The 16,893-nt window shown below is 47.2% G+C and overlaps 1 protein-coding gene across 4 annotated transcripts in view; it reads left to right on the top strand.

Annotated features, from left to right (window-relative positions):
• LOC135905830 (protein TsetseEP-like) overlaps positions 1 to 16,893 on the top strand; it is a 62,813-nt gene that overhangs the window by 39,198 nt on the left and 6,722 nt on the right. For 3 of the 4 annotated variants that reach the window (XM_070528694.1, XM_070528693.1, XM_065436868.2), the window contains exons 4-5: positions 6,814 to 6,895; positions 16,067 to 16,216. In XM_070528694.1, the coding sequence (XP_070384795.1) occupies positions 6,814 to 6,895; positions 16,067 to 16,216 (232 nt within the window). Of the gene's footprint in view, positions 1 to 6,813; positions 6,896 to 7,342; positions 7,868 to 16,066; positions 16,217 to 16,893 lie in introns of those variants that run through there. The other variant, XM_070528695.1, reaches the window with a different exon arrangement.

Raw genomic sequence — 16,893 nt, 5'->3', positions numbered from 1 at the left:
TTACGAAAAGGGTTCTACTCAAATTGAGGAAGACGCAACGAGCTATGGAAAGAATGATGGGTGTAACTTTAAGGCATAAGAAAAGAGCAGATTGAATGAGGGAACAAACGTGAGTTAATGACATCTTAGTTGAAATCAAGAATAAGAAATGGGCATGGGCAGGACATGTCATGAGGAGGGAAGATAACCGATGGTCATTAAGGGTTACGGACTGGATTCCAAGGGAAGGGAAGCGTAGCAGGGGGCGGCAGAAAGTTAGGTGGGCAGATGAGATTAAGAAGGTTGCAAGGACGACATGGCCACAATTAGTACATGACCGGGGATGTTGGAGAAGTATGGTAGACGCCTTTGCCCTGCAATGGGCGTAACCAGGCTGATGATGATGAGGCAGGCTCGGGCATACACCCTATGTGTGCCCCAGACCGGATGACAAGCTGTGCCTGGCGTGCGGTGGCAAAAACTCTGCCAATGACCACGAATGCACACCTAAATGCAAGCTCTGCGGAGAAGCTCACTTCACGGCAGACTGGACTTTCATTGCTAAATACAAGATGCCATACATGGTCAAGCTAAGAAGATGGACAGCGAGAAGAAACGAGGAAGAACTCTTGCAGGTAGCCGGCTCACAAGACCCCGACGGCAGGGAAAGCAGCCACACACAACCATCTCCCGCACCCAGATCCAAGTGCAGATCAATGTCCAGGCCGGGAGCGCGGGGTCGACCGACCTCAAGGTCCAGGCCGGGAACACAGGGTTGACCGACCTCGAGGTCCAGGAACAGGTCCAGGTCCGGAGCACGGGGACGACCGACCTCGAGGTCCAGGTCCAGGAAAATGAGACAGGACCGGGAGTGGGCCCATATCCACCTCGAGGGGGAGGAAGCTCGAAATGAAGGGAAAGAAGCAAGAACAGACGACACTAGCAAAGTGAGCTGGTCAGACGTAGTGGCCAATCGCGAATCAGGAAGGCCCGACAATACCAGTAACGATAGGGGCAAGTACGAACACATAGAGGAACACATGAAGGAATATCGAACTGAAAACCAGCTACTCAGACAGGAGCTAGAAAAGCAAAAAAAACAGCGAATGTGCCAAAACAATTGACGAACTACAGAAAACACTTAATGAAATACTCACCAAAACACAGGCACAATCGTCGCCCCCGTCAGCCGCCTTCGCCTCCGTCTCCAGCCCATCCACCGAAGCCATGGAGGAGGAAGGGGATGTGTTAGCAGATGTAGCACACCCACTGGGCGCCAAGCGAAAAATCCCTAAGACCAAGGCCAATGAACAGGTCGCTTTGGTACAGGAGGTCAAGAGACCCTGACCTAGCACAAGAAAAAAGACAGATGTCCTTGAGGACATGCTCAACAAGTTCTTCGACAAAATGGAGAAAATGTTCGAGATGCTCGCAATGCGCATTAGTGACAGCGAGGCAGAGAGCAAGGCACAGGCCCTAAAGTACGACAGGCAGCTCGCAGAGCTAGAGAAGAAGATCTCGTAAAGATGGCGGGCACCAAAAAGGGAAGACTCATCATCTGGCAGTGGAACTGCCGCAGCTTCTCAATCAAAAAAGTAACGATGACACAACACATTAAAACGACTGCAAAAAGAGAAAAGCCCGACGTAATCATTCTCCAGGAAACATTCGACCACGCCAGAATATCCAGGTACGCCACCCACAAACGACCCACATAAGGGACGGGGAGGGACATAGTCGTGACCACATTAGTCAAAAAAGGACTGGTCGCGATCCCGCGAATTATGAGAAAAATTACGGACATTAGCCACATCCTCATAGAAGTCACGCCACGCAGCAAGAAGGAGAGCAGCTTTTTCGTGTTGAACGTCTACAGCAGCCCGTCCAAAAAGGGCCTTACATACTTCTGCACAGCGCGATAAAGCCCCGGCCAAAAGAAACGACGCCGCACGCGGTCATAAGTGCACGTTACACCAAAATGGCCCACTGTGGGCTCAAGCATCGGTGGCCTCTTGCATCGTTGACACAGTTCGCAGCTGCCAACATACTTCTGCACGGCGCGATAAAGCCCCGCCCAAAAGAAATGACGCCGCACGCGGTCATAAGTGCGTGTTACACCAAAATGGCCTGCTGTGGGCTCAACCGTTGGTGGCCTCTTGCATCGTTGACAAAGTTGCAGCTGCCACCATACTTCTGCATGGAGTGATAAAGCCCCGGCCAAAAGAAACGATGCCGCACGTGGTCATAAGTGTGCGTTTCGCCAAGGTGGCCTGCTGTGGGCTTGTCGTGAAGCTGCTGGAGCACAGTAGAACGCATGTGGGAGGGCACCACCAGCAAGTGCTCAAGGCCTTCAGGGTATATTCTGTGGCTTTATAATCTTCCACTATGTAAGGTAAACATCTGGAGCAACTCCTCAGAGGTCCTGGAGCTGAGACAGTTATTGATAGAACGTAACGCTGGATCATGCCACTGTTCATCGCCAACATGAAGAGCCCGAGATAGAAGGAACACAAGCATCGGTATCAGGGTTGATGTTATCAGGCGGATCAATGGGATATCGGGACAGGCAGTCCGCATCCTGACGTAGTTGGCCATACTTTTGCACAACGAAAAACAAGTGCTCTTGTAACTGTAAAGCCCAGCATCCAAAACTGCGTGTAGGATATTTCAGTGAGGAAAGCCAGCAGCGTGCATGGTGGTCAATCATTACCGTGAATGGACGGCTGAAGAGGTACGGCTAAAATTTGGAGATGACCCAAACAAGGGTCAGGCATTCATACTCGGTAATTGAGTAATTGCACTCTGGGGCAGAGAGCAGGCAGCTTGTGTATGCTATGATGCACCCATGCTGGTGCTGGGCAAGGACTGCTCCGATTTTGTATCCACTGGCGTCTGTCCCAACTTCCATAGCAGCAGAAGGGTTGAAGTGCACCAACAGAGGAGAAGTCGTGAGAAGGTGGTAAGCGCAGAAAATGCATGAGCTTCTCTATGGCCCCATAAGAAAGGCGCATCTTTTTTTAGAAGTTCAGTGAGTGGACGGGCAATGTCAGCAAAATTTTTGACGGAGCGATGGAAGTAAGAACATAAGGCAGTGAAGGAGCGTACGTCTTTGGTAGAGGAAGGTACCGGGAAACGCTTCACGGTGCAGATTTTTTCAGGGTCAGTTCGGATTCCTGCACCATTAACAAGGCGACTGTGCACTGCTATCTTGCGGCGACCAAAGTGGCACTTGGATGAGTTGAGCTGAAGACTGGCGCTGCGGAACGCTTGGAGAATGGCCGATAGGCACCGAATATTGCTGAATATGGAATAATGTCATCCAGGTAACATAAGCAGGTCGACCAGTTGAAGCCTAGAAGGAGCGAATCCATCATGCGCTCAGATCTGACTGGCACATTGCATAGATCGATGGGCATAACCTTAAATTGGTATAGCCTGTCAGGTGTTACAAATGCAGTCTTCTTGCAGTCCATAGTATCTATGGCAGCCTGCCAATAGCCACACCGCAGATTGATGGAAGAAAATAACTCGCTCTGTGGAGGCACTCGAGGGCATCATCTAAGTGAGGCAACGGATATATGTTGGGTGTCTGTAACTGACCCAGAAATGCCAGGTGCCGTCTTTTTTCTTGATGAGCACAACTGGAGATGCCCATTGGCTGCTCTAATGTTCTCTAATGTTTTTTTGTGCCATCTTGTCGACTTCTTTTTGTATAATCGCCTGTTCAGCTGCAGAAATGCGACACGGACGATAATGAATAGGGTTTGCATTGCTGGTGTTGATTTGGTGCATGACAACTGTTGTCTGGCCAAGCTGGTGGTTGTCGAAGTCAGAAACATCCTGATACAACGCTAACACGCGGCAAGGTTCATCAGCGTGTGCAGGTGAAAGGCCCAGGGCTATTATTTTGTCGAATTCACTGGTGGGCAAGCTGATGGAGCCTGCTACACACGTAGGATGTGAAGGGGCTTCAGATGCTAGCGTGGAGATCTGACAGTGGTTTAGGGATGACAATGGTGCAACCGTAATTCCTGAAGGTAGAACATGGGCAAATAAGCCAACCGTGTGTGGTAGGGTCACATTGTGTGCCAAGACAACGTCAATAATAGGGGATGCAACGTAATCCTCTTCAGCAACAGAAGGAGAGTGCATTAAAAGAACATTAGTGGATTGGGGTGGCAATCACACAAACTCGAGTATACAGTTGCTTAGGCCTAGCAGCAAAAACCTCGGGGACGGAAGTGGGTTCAAGCTACAGGACACCGGCGCCACAGTCAACAGGCGCTGAATGTGTAGACAAAAAGTCAATGCCCACGATCATGTCGTATGGGCACTGCTCAAACACAAGAAACATAGCACTTGTTCGATGGCCAGTTATAATAGTGATGCGAGCAGTACACGTTCCAGCAACGACAGGCGTACTTTCCTCAGTGACTCTTAGTGCACATTGCACAGCAGGTGTCAGGACTTTCTTCAGCTTCTTATGAAGACTAGCGCTCATTGCCGAGATTTGTGCACCGGTGTCAATATGGGTCGTAACAGTAACACCTCGAGCAAATTAGAGTGGGTAGGGACAGCCAGATGAGGATTTCGAAGCCGAGTCAAGAATGCAGCGTCACCTCTGGGCGCTGCACTCTTTAGTTTTCCGGTGCGTAACATCCAGGGTTGGCAGGCAACAGGAAACGGTGGGCTTGCGGCCAAGGGAATCGGCAGGCTTGTGGCAAGTGAGATAGGTGGTTGCACGATGATGGTTGGCTGATTGGTGCGAATGTCGACATCAGGCGTGTTGGTCGGTAGAGAGCACGACGATGTTGTACGGGAGTAGCCTTCAGGACGAGGGTTCTGGGTGCTCCAGTCAGTCGGCGACATTCGACGGCTCTAGCAGTGCCACGCAATATGCCCAACTCGAGAGCATGCGAAATATATTGGCCATCATCCGGCGTCCTCCATTCAGCAGGATTGCGGTATCATGAGTCAAAGGACTGGACTCTTGGTGCGACTGATGTGACTTGTCGAACGTGCATGGTGCAGACAGGAGAGTCCCAAATTAGCGACCTCCTGTTGAACCAAAGCTTGAATCAAGAAAACCTTAGGCCGGCTGGCAGTCAAGACATTTGGCACAAGGGGTGACATTGCTTCTATTTCACGACGAACAATACATGTCAAAGTGTTTGAAGCAGGTGATTGTAAAGTCCGTGGCGGTTCTTCGCAGGATGACGATGCAGCAGTATTGGGGAGCCTGGTGAATTGCTGGGCAATACGGCGAGATTTTGCTTCTTCGAATGGCCGTTGCTTTTTCACAATGGCATCCACGGTAGCACAGTTCCTGAATACCAAAAGGTTGAATGGGTTGTCAGCGATACCATTTAGTATGTGCCCAATCTTGTCCGCTTTGGACATGTTACCGTCAACTTCGCAGCAAAGCGCTAGAGTATCCTGAATATACGAAATGTATGATTCAGTAGATGACTGCGCACGAGAGCCAAGTTCTTTTTTAGCAGCTAGCTGACAACCAAAGGGCTTGCCGAACAAGTCGTTAAGTTTTTCTTTGCATAGGTTCCAGTTGGTGTGATCGGGCACGTGCATCTCATACCAGGCGCTTGCGGTTCCCTTAAGATAAAATACCACATTTTCCAGCATAAGCGTATCGTCCCACCTGTTGCGTTTGCTGGCACACTCATACCGTGGAATCCAATCCTCAACGTCCGCATCATCTGTGCCACAGAAGGTGCCTGGATTTTTTGGAAGCGATAAGATGACAAATGGCGGGGACGGCTGCTGGATGGTAAGTTCCGGCGCGGTGGGCGCTTCAGTGACCATCACCGAGGGTACAATGCGGCAACCGCTTCAGAGTTCCATGCTGGGTTGATGGTGATGAAGAGGCCGCGTACCCCGCTCCTCCATCAGAAATGTTGTGCAAAAAACGTATATTTACAAATATTTACAAGTAAGGCGAGCAGCACAGGAGTCACAGCAGCCAAGATGGCAAGGAGCGACTTCTACCTCTCCATCATCAATGCCGGCATAATGCGACAGACTACTTCTGTCTCGCGGCAATATTGTCAACATAACTGGCTGCCTTGGTTCATACAGCTGGTTCTTAAATTTAACCATGCGGAAACACAGCACCGCTGGGCTGTTGTATGCACTTTAATGTCCAGAAGGTGGGGGGGGGGGGGCACCATACTGGGTTCTTTCTCAGAGAGCCAGAATGCATTGAAGTTAAGTCTGTCGCAGTAGCATAGTCTGTGCTAAAACAGCATGCAAGATTATATTTTTCTTTCGTTAATATACAAGGATTTCTTACTAGAAGGTAAGCACTCGTGCTTTAGGGCGTCTACGTTTATACTGAATGCTAACGGTACGATTGCATTGCTGAAAATGGGAGAAGGACAAGAAAGCCTGTGCTCACTGTGTGCCCGTTTCAATGCTAGTGTATGTATCTTTTTATTACGGAAGTCTGCTCTTAGGTATGCTTCTTTACATGTGTGTTCCTGTTCTTATTATGTGTGAGCAGGCGTTAATGCAAGATGCACACTACAGGACACCCAACTATCGTTGTGAAGATTTAATTCCAAATAAGCTCTATTTCCCCAGCCTTGGCCATGCTTTTGGCCAAGTCACATTCAACACAAGCCATGCCTTTCATATTCCAGGGTTCCCATGGAATCGTAGCACTCTAAGAAATTCACTTTGACAGTGGTACCAGATTTTCCTCTGCATTCCGTTGTGACAAGCTCTGTGGTGTTGATGGAAAGTCGGCATCGTGCAGGAGTCTGCGTTCTCTGGCCACAAGCTGGTGCACTGTTGCTCAAATCGTTCTTCTTTGTGCAGGTGCTGAAGAAGACCAGCTGCCCATTCCAGAAGGACAGGCACCACCTGAGGATGAGCCAGAGCAGGCTCCTGTGGCACAAGTGTAAGCGGCTACTGGCTCCAGTTTAATGCTTTGCGTCATTCTTTTAGTGTGACAGCAGTTAATGGGACACCAGATGGCAGCAACAAATCAGTTGGGAGTGGTCAAGCATTATCTCAAAACTCTATCTGTATTCATAATTTGGTGGGAAAAATGGTTCATTATTACTGGGGGGAAAAAACTTGTTTTTGTTTTGTTTCCAAGTTTTGTGCGAGTAAGCTATAGTGTAGCATCAATGGATTTCAGACTACCGTGAAACCTCGTTAAACAGTAGTTGGCTGGAGCTTAAAAATTACGTACTAAACAGTAGTACTGCTTAACTGCAATAGCATTAGATCGACCACTTACCTGTCAAAAATGGAACTCTGAGAGAGTGTGATGAAAGGGCAAAATAATGCAGTATTTATTCACTTCATGCGATAAAAGTCTTATTTTTGTTTGATGACGCAGCGGCCTAGCAGCGGCGACAGTGGCCTGAAACTTAAAGCTGCGAGCCAGCTTTTGAGCCAGCTCCCTCTTCTCGGCAAACATTTACATGGCAGATTCCTCGTTGGCATTGGATATTCTTCGTGCACGGGTGCCTTTTTCATTGCGGGGTGCTGTTCTCATCGTGACGATTGCATTTGTGAGGCTGAAGTAACGCGCAGCTTCTGCCACTGTTGGACCTTAATCACCTGTGCTGTCACTTTCCGTGTCGTCATCATGACTGTCTTTAGGCGACACTTCGGCAACAGAGGCAACGATGGCGAAAAGTCAAACCTGATAGCCGATATCTCTTCACGGTCACAGCAGAGCTGCCGAGCAACTTCTTCACATTTGAAATGCCATACACCGTAGTCAACGGTAGATCCCTGTCGTGTGCCAGCGCCGACTTCTTCGTGCCACCTTTGATAGCACGATGTGCAATTTTTTTTTATGCTGAGCACCCGGTGATTTTTATCCGAGCATGACACGAGTTTTATCCGCCATTTTGACCTGTGTCATGTCGGCCGTATCGGTGTGTGGCGTGATGTTATCGCGATGGCACCAAGCAGGAGATGCCACTACCGTGCCGGTTTCAAGTGAAAAGTTGCGGTAGCCGCAGAGGCATCGTCGAACCTTCAAGCCGGGCGGTACTTCGGCGTCGACGAGAAAGACGTCCGTCGTTGGAGGGGACAACGACAGCAGCTTTTTGCGTGCGCCGCAACGAGGATGGCATTTAGCAGACCAAAGAAAGGCCGTCACCACGAAGTGGAGACAGTTTTGGCCGACTTTGTTTGGACGCAGAGAGCAGCTGCCCTTCCAGTGACAACAGAAGTGCTCCAAGCGAGAGCTAGGGAACTTTTGAGGGAGTGAGGCCTAACGCCAAAGGATTTCAAAGCCAGCCGGGGCTGGCTTCAGAAATTCATGAAGCGCTTCGGCTTCAGCCTCCGACGTCGCACTTCAATCACCCAGAAGCTGCCAAGCGCTTTCGAAGAAAAGCTTACAGCTTTTCAGCACTACATGCTGCGAAAGAGAGAAGCGGCAGGCTACAACTTTGGGCAAATCGGCAACGCCGACCAGACATCTGTATCTTGATATGCCAGTGGCGTACACCGTGAATGAAAAGGGTGTCAAGGAGGTGAAGGTGCGTTCTGCAGGCTACGAAAAGCAGCTTGCAACTGTGATGCTGTGCTGCACAACTGATGGACATAAACTCCCTCCTTATATGATATTTATAAGGAAGACACTGCCTGCTCGAGAAACTTTCCCAAGAAATGTCATTGTGCAGGGAAATGAGAACGGGTGGATGACGGGTGCGATGGTGGAAGAGTGGGTTAAGATTGTGCGCCGACGGCGTCCAGGAGCCCTTTTGACAAAGAACTCGCTCCTTGTCGTCGGCTCTTACCATGGGCACTTGACCAACAACGTGAAGGCTGCGCTCACCCAAGCGAACACGGACCTCACTGCCATACCGGGTGGCATGACAGGCCAGTTGCAGCCTCTTGATGTCTGCATCAGCAAACCTTTCAAGGATTGTCTGCGGAAATATTACACGGACTGGTTGACTGACGAAGACCCCATGCTAACGGCAACGGGCTGCATCAAACGTGCATCGCTATCGCAGCTGGCGGGCTGGGTAGCTGCAGCGTGGGACGACATCCCAGGTACTTTGATCGTGCGCACCTTTAAAAAGTGCAGCATATCTAATATGCTTGACGGTACAGAAGATAGTGCACTGTTTGAAGGTGACAGTGACAAGGAACACAGTGACAACTCTAGCAGCGACAGCGACGTTGAATGAGCTCTGCACGTTCGGATTCAATAAATGCTGTTTGCATTTTGTGAACGCTGTCCTCGCTATTTTCGTTCAGCCTACATTCGAGGTAACATATTTATTTATTCATTTATTATTTTTTTGTTGGCTTCGGGCTTTAGGGGGTGGGCTTAGAATCGGGGTCAGCCTAGATTCAAGTAAACACGGTATCACCGAATTCACTACTGATATTCGGCATACCAGTGGTGCCGATAATCTCATCGCTGACACTGTCACGGATTCATATAAATGGAAACCAAGTAAATCGTTCCGGCATTGACTTCGTCCGCCTTGCTACCGCTCAAGCCACAGACCATGAACTTTAAACACTCCGGATGGCCAACGATTCTCTGCACTTCGACACTTCGAAGATATCTTACCACCTGGCTGCAACGTCACAGTGATATGGAACATGTTTACGGATCATCCGCGACCATGCATTCCACAACAATTTCGGCAGCAAGTTTTTGATGCACTACACTCCTCATCGCACTCTGGAGTATGTGTCACGCAATGTCTGGTCACTTCCCGCTATCTGTGGCCGCGTATAAATGCTGGCTTGGGCATGCATACAGTGCCAGTGCGCCAAGGTCAATGGACACACTATAAGCGCAGCTGGTCATTTCCCCAGATGTTCATTTTGGCCACGTTCACATCGATATCGTTGGTCTGCTACCACCGTCCTTGAACCAACGATACATACTCACTTGTATCGACCGCTTCACACGCTGGCCTGAAGCAATGCCGCTCTCTAACATTATGCAGAGTCCATAGCCCAGGCAATCTTAAATACCTGGATTTCTCGTTATGGCATACCAAACGCCATGACGACGGACAGAGGAAGACAATTTGACTCATCCCTCTCTCAAGCTCTCTCCCGTCTTCTGGGTGTAACGCACATACGAACGACAACTTATCGCCCAAGTTCCAATGGCACGGCAGAATGCTTCCTTCATCAACTAAAAGCAGCACTTCGTGCCCATGACTCCGTGATTCCATGGACAAAGCACCTGCCTTTGGCTCTACTAGGTCTTCGCACAACTCTGAAAGCAGATGCACAGTGTTCCTCAGCAGAACTCATTTTAGGCACGACACTTCGCATACCCCATGAGTTTTTCGCCTCGGAACCGCCATCTGCAGACCTACAATGCTCCGCCGACTGCCTTCACATTACAATGGCCACTGTTTAAACACCGCCGCTTCGTAACGACCGCAGAAATGCTGCTGTTCACGCTCTTTTACAAGCTCCTTACGACGGTCCCTTCAAATCCCTCCAGCGTGACGCCACGTTTTTCGCACTTCTTGTCAGCAGACGTGAACAGACAATTTCCATCGCCTGCTTGAAGCCAGCTCATCTAGACTCTGACAGTGCCATCTCCACAACTTAAACTGTTCAACGGCAGTGCCTTGATTGCTAGGGGGGGAGCCATGTAGTGGACAGTACTCATAGAGCCCTGCAGTGGAAGGAGAAGAGACTGGACTAGCGCCATCAGGCATGTAGGCTCAACAGTAGTAACCACGACGTCAACGCAGTCATCTGTTTAATAAATGGCAATTCTTTGTGGGCCTTCTGTTCCTACAAGGCTAAACCGCTGGCTGATTTGCACTCGAGTTTCACTCAGAGATGGCATTTAATGGTTAATACAGCATTATCAGGGCTGTGTGCATTGCTTGCCTCTCTCTTCCTGAAGAAATTGGGAGTGCACATCACCTGCCCCAACAGCCAGGAAAAAAGAAAGGTAAATTTTGCTAGAGCAAAAGTGGTGGCACCATCTCTCACTGAAACTTCTGGTTCAGTGAAAAACGGTTCAGCTCCAGTTCAACTCCGGTGCAAACGAAATGATAGCTCAAACCGGTTTGAGCCAATATATATTCTTTTGCATAACTTATGTATATTTACAGGAAAAGAGCATAAAGAACTCGACAATGCTTCCCAGCTACACAAAAGGGAAAAGGAAAAGGAAATCACCGACGAATATGATACTTCCTAATGCGAAAGCTGAGCACAGCTTTATATTTATATTCATTTTGCAATATATTGAGGCAATGAATTTGGGAGAGACATCTAATTAGCTGCTGAAAAAAATTAATTGAATTGCGGCGAGCCTTGCCATGTGATAGATTACAAGTAATCAAGTACATGTAATTTGTTACGTACAAGTTTCACCCTACCAGCGGCAGGGAATGCACCAATATACTACAGCGAAGTCGTCATTTTTTTTTAAGAGTGACATCGCAACAGACTATACATCCTTCTGCATTATGCCGGCAATTAATATACATAAGTGTGCCAATAAAATGTATACACTGTTAAATTTTACTACCACGTTTATGTTCATTAATTACACGTTCAATCCACAACAAACCAGAAGTTACTGTGTCTGTCACAGTGTCTGACATAAAAAAAATTCCAACTTTGCTGCTGTGAATTGTTGGCATTGTCTGTCAGTGGTAGGGTAAAACACAGTGCATGCTGCACTTTTTCTGCTGCAGTGAGCAAGGTATTGAACCAAAACTGAACCGAAACCAGGCGACACATACTTCCGGTTTTGTTTGGGATTAAACAGGCAAAGAATGTACATGAACGCGGTCATAAAATGTATGCAACACCAAATGTGACCTCTGTGTGAAATAGGAGCAGGAACAAGGCAGAAGTTTAGGTGTAAGAGTTGTGTATGCCTGGCGGTCTCAATAATTACACTGCATTCAGTGCTCGGCCGAATCTCAACGTTTTTCTTTTTTATCGCACAATTCCCCTCCCGAAGAGACCGTGGTGCATACTGCGGCTGCAGCAGATGACGAGCATTGTTTTCCCTTCCTCTGTCAGCTTCACTGCACTGCACTGCAGCTAACATGAAGTCTTCGTCAAATGGAGCCCTCTGACTCTGTGAGGGGCCCTGCAAAATGCGATAGCAAAGCAAAGAAGGACAGAACTTACTGAAGCATGTTGGCGGGCTCATTGGTGTTGGTTCCTGGTGAAAATGGGCAGCAGGACTAGACGAAGACAAGAGAAAGAAGACGCATGCACAGTGCTTAATAAAGGGAAAATGAGACATCCACCCAACCATAGCTAAGGGCTACAAACGAAACCCATATGGATTCCTCAAACTCACAGTTGAAGAACAATTCGTCCTGGTCCAGGACTAGAACCCGGGACCACCGCCTTTCCGGGGCAGCCGCTCTACCAACTGAGCTAACCAGGCTGCTAGCAGATCGCAGGGTGAAGTCGAAGTTCTCAACAATTCTAAGCAAAGGCAAGAGTTTGACGGAATAGTTCTGCGGAAACCCGCGAAGAACCCGTATGGGTTTCCTTTGTAGCACTTAGCTGCATTTGGGTGGATGTCTCATTGTCCCTTTATTACCGTGTTTACTCGAATCTAACGCACACTTTTTTTTCCAATGAAATGGGTTCGTAAATTGCGTGCGCGTTAGAATCGAGTACAACCCTCAATCTGCTTTACCATATCGCCATCGGCCTTTCAAAACGGCTGCCTCGTACGCACTTAGAGCCTAGCTACCGTAGCTTCCTCCGTGTGCTGTAGCACGTGTTGCACCGTCCGTCTTCCCATTTTCTGCATTTGCACTATCAGCATGGAAGTGCCGACTGTAAAGACATGTCGACGTCATCACGATGCCGTAATTAAAAGGAAAGTGATCACGTGTGCGGAGATGGACGGAAATCGGGTCGCATCACAGGCATTCAGAGTTCCCAAAACTTGCATGCGGGACTGGCGCCAAACAGGAGATGTGATCTACTACAGTGGCTGCTACATACGGCGCGGCCGCGCAACGCCTATTTTGAAAGCGATCTGCTCTCGTGGCTCTCGTCGCTTAGTTTGCGTTGAAGCTAGAGGCCGCACAAAGGTCAATTCGGCTTCATGATTCGCTCGCTCCTGCTACGGCTGATAGTTTACGCAGTCATTGCGCGAGACGTGTTCATGTTTGCTTGTTGCCGCAACACCTTGCTTGTTAACTTCGTAAGCGAATGTTTAAAGGTTTATACGGCCTGTAAAACAGCTACCCTTAGTTTTTTATAGACAGTCGCAATCGAAGCTTTGCCTTTCGGGCAAAACTGCAACTTTTTTTATTTATCGCAACTTTAGTGTATTGGGAATAAATCTGTTTTTCCAAGTGAGAGAAAGTTTTATTTCTGTATGAAAGAATGAGGTGCGCGGTACTGTAAAGGACTTTTCTTTTTTTTAGGTCACGGAGAGCGGGTGCGTGTTAGAATCAAGTAAATACGGTAATTACTTCTCTCCACCTCGCGGGTTATCGCACAACTGTTACGTCACGCACAGTGCTCTCTGTGTGTGAGTTGTCTTCTCTCTCTTTATCTAGTTGCACTAAACATTCTAATCACGAATGAAGACTGAACTTTGCAGGAACACTTGAGTGTCTTTGATCAGGCCATATTAGAAGAAGCCAACAAACACTGACACCAAGTTGTTTTTTCATGCACTTTAATTTCCAATAATTTATCATTTGTTTATTTCATTTATTAAGCACAAGTAATTTCCCCTATGTTGTCCTTAGTGTCAGTGTTTGTTGGCTTCTTCTAATGTGACTAATAAAAATCGGGACCCCCAGTAACCCCCTCTCCTCGTTTGATCAGGCCAGTAACTGCAGTTCTCATGAAAGGGAAAAAATTGTCATCCACCCAAATGTAGCACATAACCTAGATTTTCAAACTACAGTTTTCACCCAGATGAAGTCAAATCCTCTTATCGAAATGTTCGGCGCAGGCTTCCATTGTTCGTCCATTGCCGATCGTGTTATGGAAAAAGGTCTCGCTTGATATTAAAAATGCCAAAGGTTACTTCTTCTTTCTGCATCAGGAAACTGCATTTATTTTAAAAAGGTACACTGTACATTTAGGCAGACGAAAGGCAATACTGTCGCAATAGGTTTTCTGGGACTCAAATGCGCTACAGAAACTATTGAGGAAGATTCCTGGGAAGTACTACCCACAGAATACAAGCCAACTGTGGACAAAAAATAACGGATAGCTGTTGTGCTTTTTATGAAAATGATATCAGAAACTACATAAGTATATGTAAGATGGTGATGCGAAACCAAAACTAAGTCGAACTGTTAGGCAACATTGGAATACGAAGCCGCCAGAACGAAACACGTTGCTCACTTTCCGCCACCTGCAGCAGGGAACAGCGGTGCGTTTGGGTTATCGCCTGTTAAAATTGTGCAGTACTCTTCCAACAGCACTATGCCACACGTGTTGGGAAACAGATAGGTGAAGATGCTTGTCATGGTAACTGTGATTGGTAATGCTTTGTGAGCCACGAGATTTGCTGGCACCAGAGTAGAAAACTAAGTGCATGGTGAATTTATCACGCGACACAGGCGGGCAAATACTTGGGGGAAGCCTCCATTGCGGATGCCTACTGCTCTCAGTCACGCATGCCTCGCACCTTTTCTTGGTTACATGGGATCTTGCAGCCGGAAACGTATCACACAATCGTAGTTTGGCAGTACACTGAACGTTGGTGCTAAAAGGTCATGTTTTCCAGGAATGTGTTAAGAAAAGAAGCGTAACTGTTGTGCGTAATTTTTTGGTTCTCAATAAGCAGATTGAAATGGTCTGGATAGCTGCCAAACTTTCCGGCCAAAACGCACTTATCGGAGCTGTCTATAGGCCACCCAATGCTGACATTTCTATGCTAGACGCACTACACGACTTTCCGTATGACAACAAAAAGCACTACAGTTGCGTTATAATGAGTGGCGACTTCAACATGCCTAATATAGACTGGGACTTTATCTGTGCTACTTCAACATGCCAACGCGCGGATCTGTTGCTAGAGATCGCATATGCCTTCAATCTACACCAGGTAGTGCATACCCCAACGCGCCAGTCTGCCGTATCAAGTTCGATTCTCGACCTCATCTTCATATCCAAAAACGTCAGTCAACTAGGTTATACTGTCGATATCGTGCCCAGTATATCGGACCATTTCTCTGTCCTTTTTAAAAGCCAACTGTGGCGTAAAGCTGAGCGCGGCAAGCCAAGGCCCTACTATAATTTTAATAATGCGGGCGATGTCAGTATATTAGATTTCTTAGAACAAGACTGATTTCTTTTTACAGTGTCACAGAAACTTTACAACTGTTAATAATTTGTGGTTTCACTTCAAATGTGTGGTGTGTCATCGCATGAATAAATATATCCCGAAAAGACATAAGAGCAAACGTCGAAGCCCCTGGATAATGCGCAAAATCATTCATATAAAGCGGCGCGTAAAACGACTATCGTCTAAATACCAGAGAGATAGCGGCACCTTGGCTGAGCTGTGATCGGACTTGCGTTCGAAAATAAAATCGTCCAGATTCACCATTAAATCCGAGAGTTAATTGTTTTAAATATTCCTTTTTTCCAAGGACCATCACTGATTGGAATAACCTCACGGATGACGTTGTCAGACAGACATCATTACATTCATTTCAAGAGCATTTGAATTGATTGCTGTTAATTGACCTTGTCGCTGTATTCTCTTGTTGAATCTCTATGTGCAATTTTGTTTTCTTTGTGTCTGTAATTCTGTATCTCACACAATGTTTCCCACCTGCTATGATCTTGTGTACAAGATCGCAGTATTCATAAATAAATAAAAATAAAATTTTGACATTTTTTTTTGCTTGTACAGTATCCCTTTTTATTTTCTATGTACCACTCCTGCTTTGGCTGCCAAAAAGCAGCTGGCAGTATTTTGAAATAAATAAATAAATAAATAAATTGTTGGCACTGTGAAATCATACGAAGCAGGATTGTATCAACGAACTTCTCTTTTGAAAAATTTATGAAATCTCATGAGAATTGGGCCATATTGCGATCTGTCATGGAATCACCCAAGTGCTCTTGTGTAATTGCACACACGTGTTTGCAGCCCCCGTGGTGCAGCAAGGCTCGATGTTGCGTGTGTGGGATCGGCTTCAGCGGTTTACGGACGACTACGGACTGTGCACCATGGAGGCGCTGGTCGCACCAGACGCCTCCAACCAAAGAGCTGTGGCCAGCTGCTTCGGCGCGCTCCTGCGTAGGTGGCATCTCTCTTTCAGTTGCTTTCGGCATTGCAAGCACTACGTGTGTACTGCAAACAGACAGGACTTCCTGTCTTGTTTATGCCCTGTATGCACTTGTGCACACTGCACTACATACTTGGAGTATCCCATCAATTAGCCCGCCGAAATGTTAGCAATTTCTGGTAGCCACTGCACGTCATTTACTAGCACATTAAGCTTGGATAAGCGAAGCAGTGAGTGGCCTGTCTTGTAGCAGAAAGCCATGAAAAGAACCAACATGGATTATTGGAAAGCAATCTCAGTAGTTGAAGCATGAATAGCGCCTTTATGTGACGAATGTGTGCCTTACCTTATGGTTTGCATGTAGTATGTAGGATCTGACTGATGACGTGCGTCATCATATGCTAGTGCTAGAGCTGGTTCAGAAGTTCGTTGCTCATTTTGTTGTGATTGACAGTGATTTCTAAAGATTGTGAAATACAGTGAAAACACTGAAGCAGCTGATTCTCTCATAAAGGTGCAAATTCCTAAGGTTGTTGATGTTTTACAATATGCCAAACAATAAAAGCACAATTTATAAAGGAAAAACACTTCCAAAAACGTCTAAGTGTTCCCACATGTGCACTATGCCGTCAAGATATGTGCGTATAACTGCTGCATAAATTTAGTAAAGCATGCTTTGTTTGATATT

This window comes from Dermacentor albipictus, unplaced genomic scaffold (genome assembly GCF_038994185.2).
Source record: "Dermacentor albipictus isolate Rhodes 1998 colony unplaced genomic scaffold, USDA_Dalb.pri_finalv2 scaffold_14, whole genome shotgun sequence".
Lineage (NCBI taxonomy): Eukaryota > Metazoa > Arthropoda > Arachnida > Ixodida > Ixodidae > Dermacentor > Dermacentor albipictus.
This window is presented reverse-complemented; position numbering and strand designations above follow the sequence as displayed.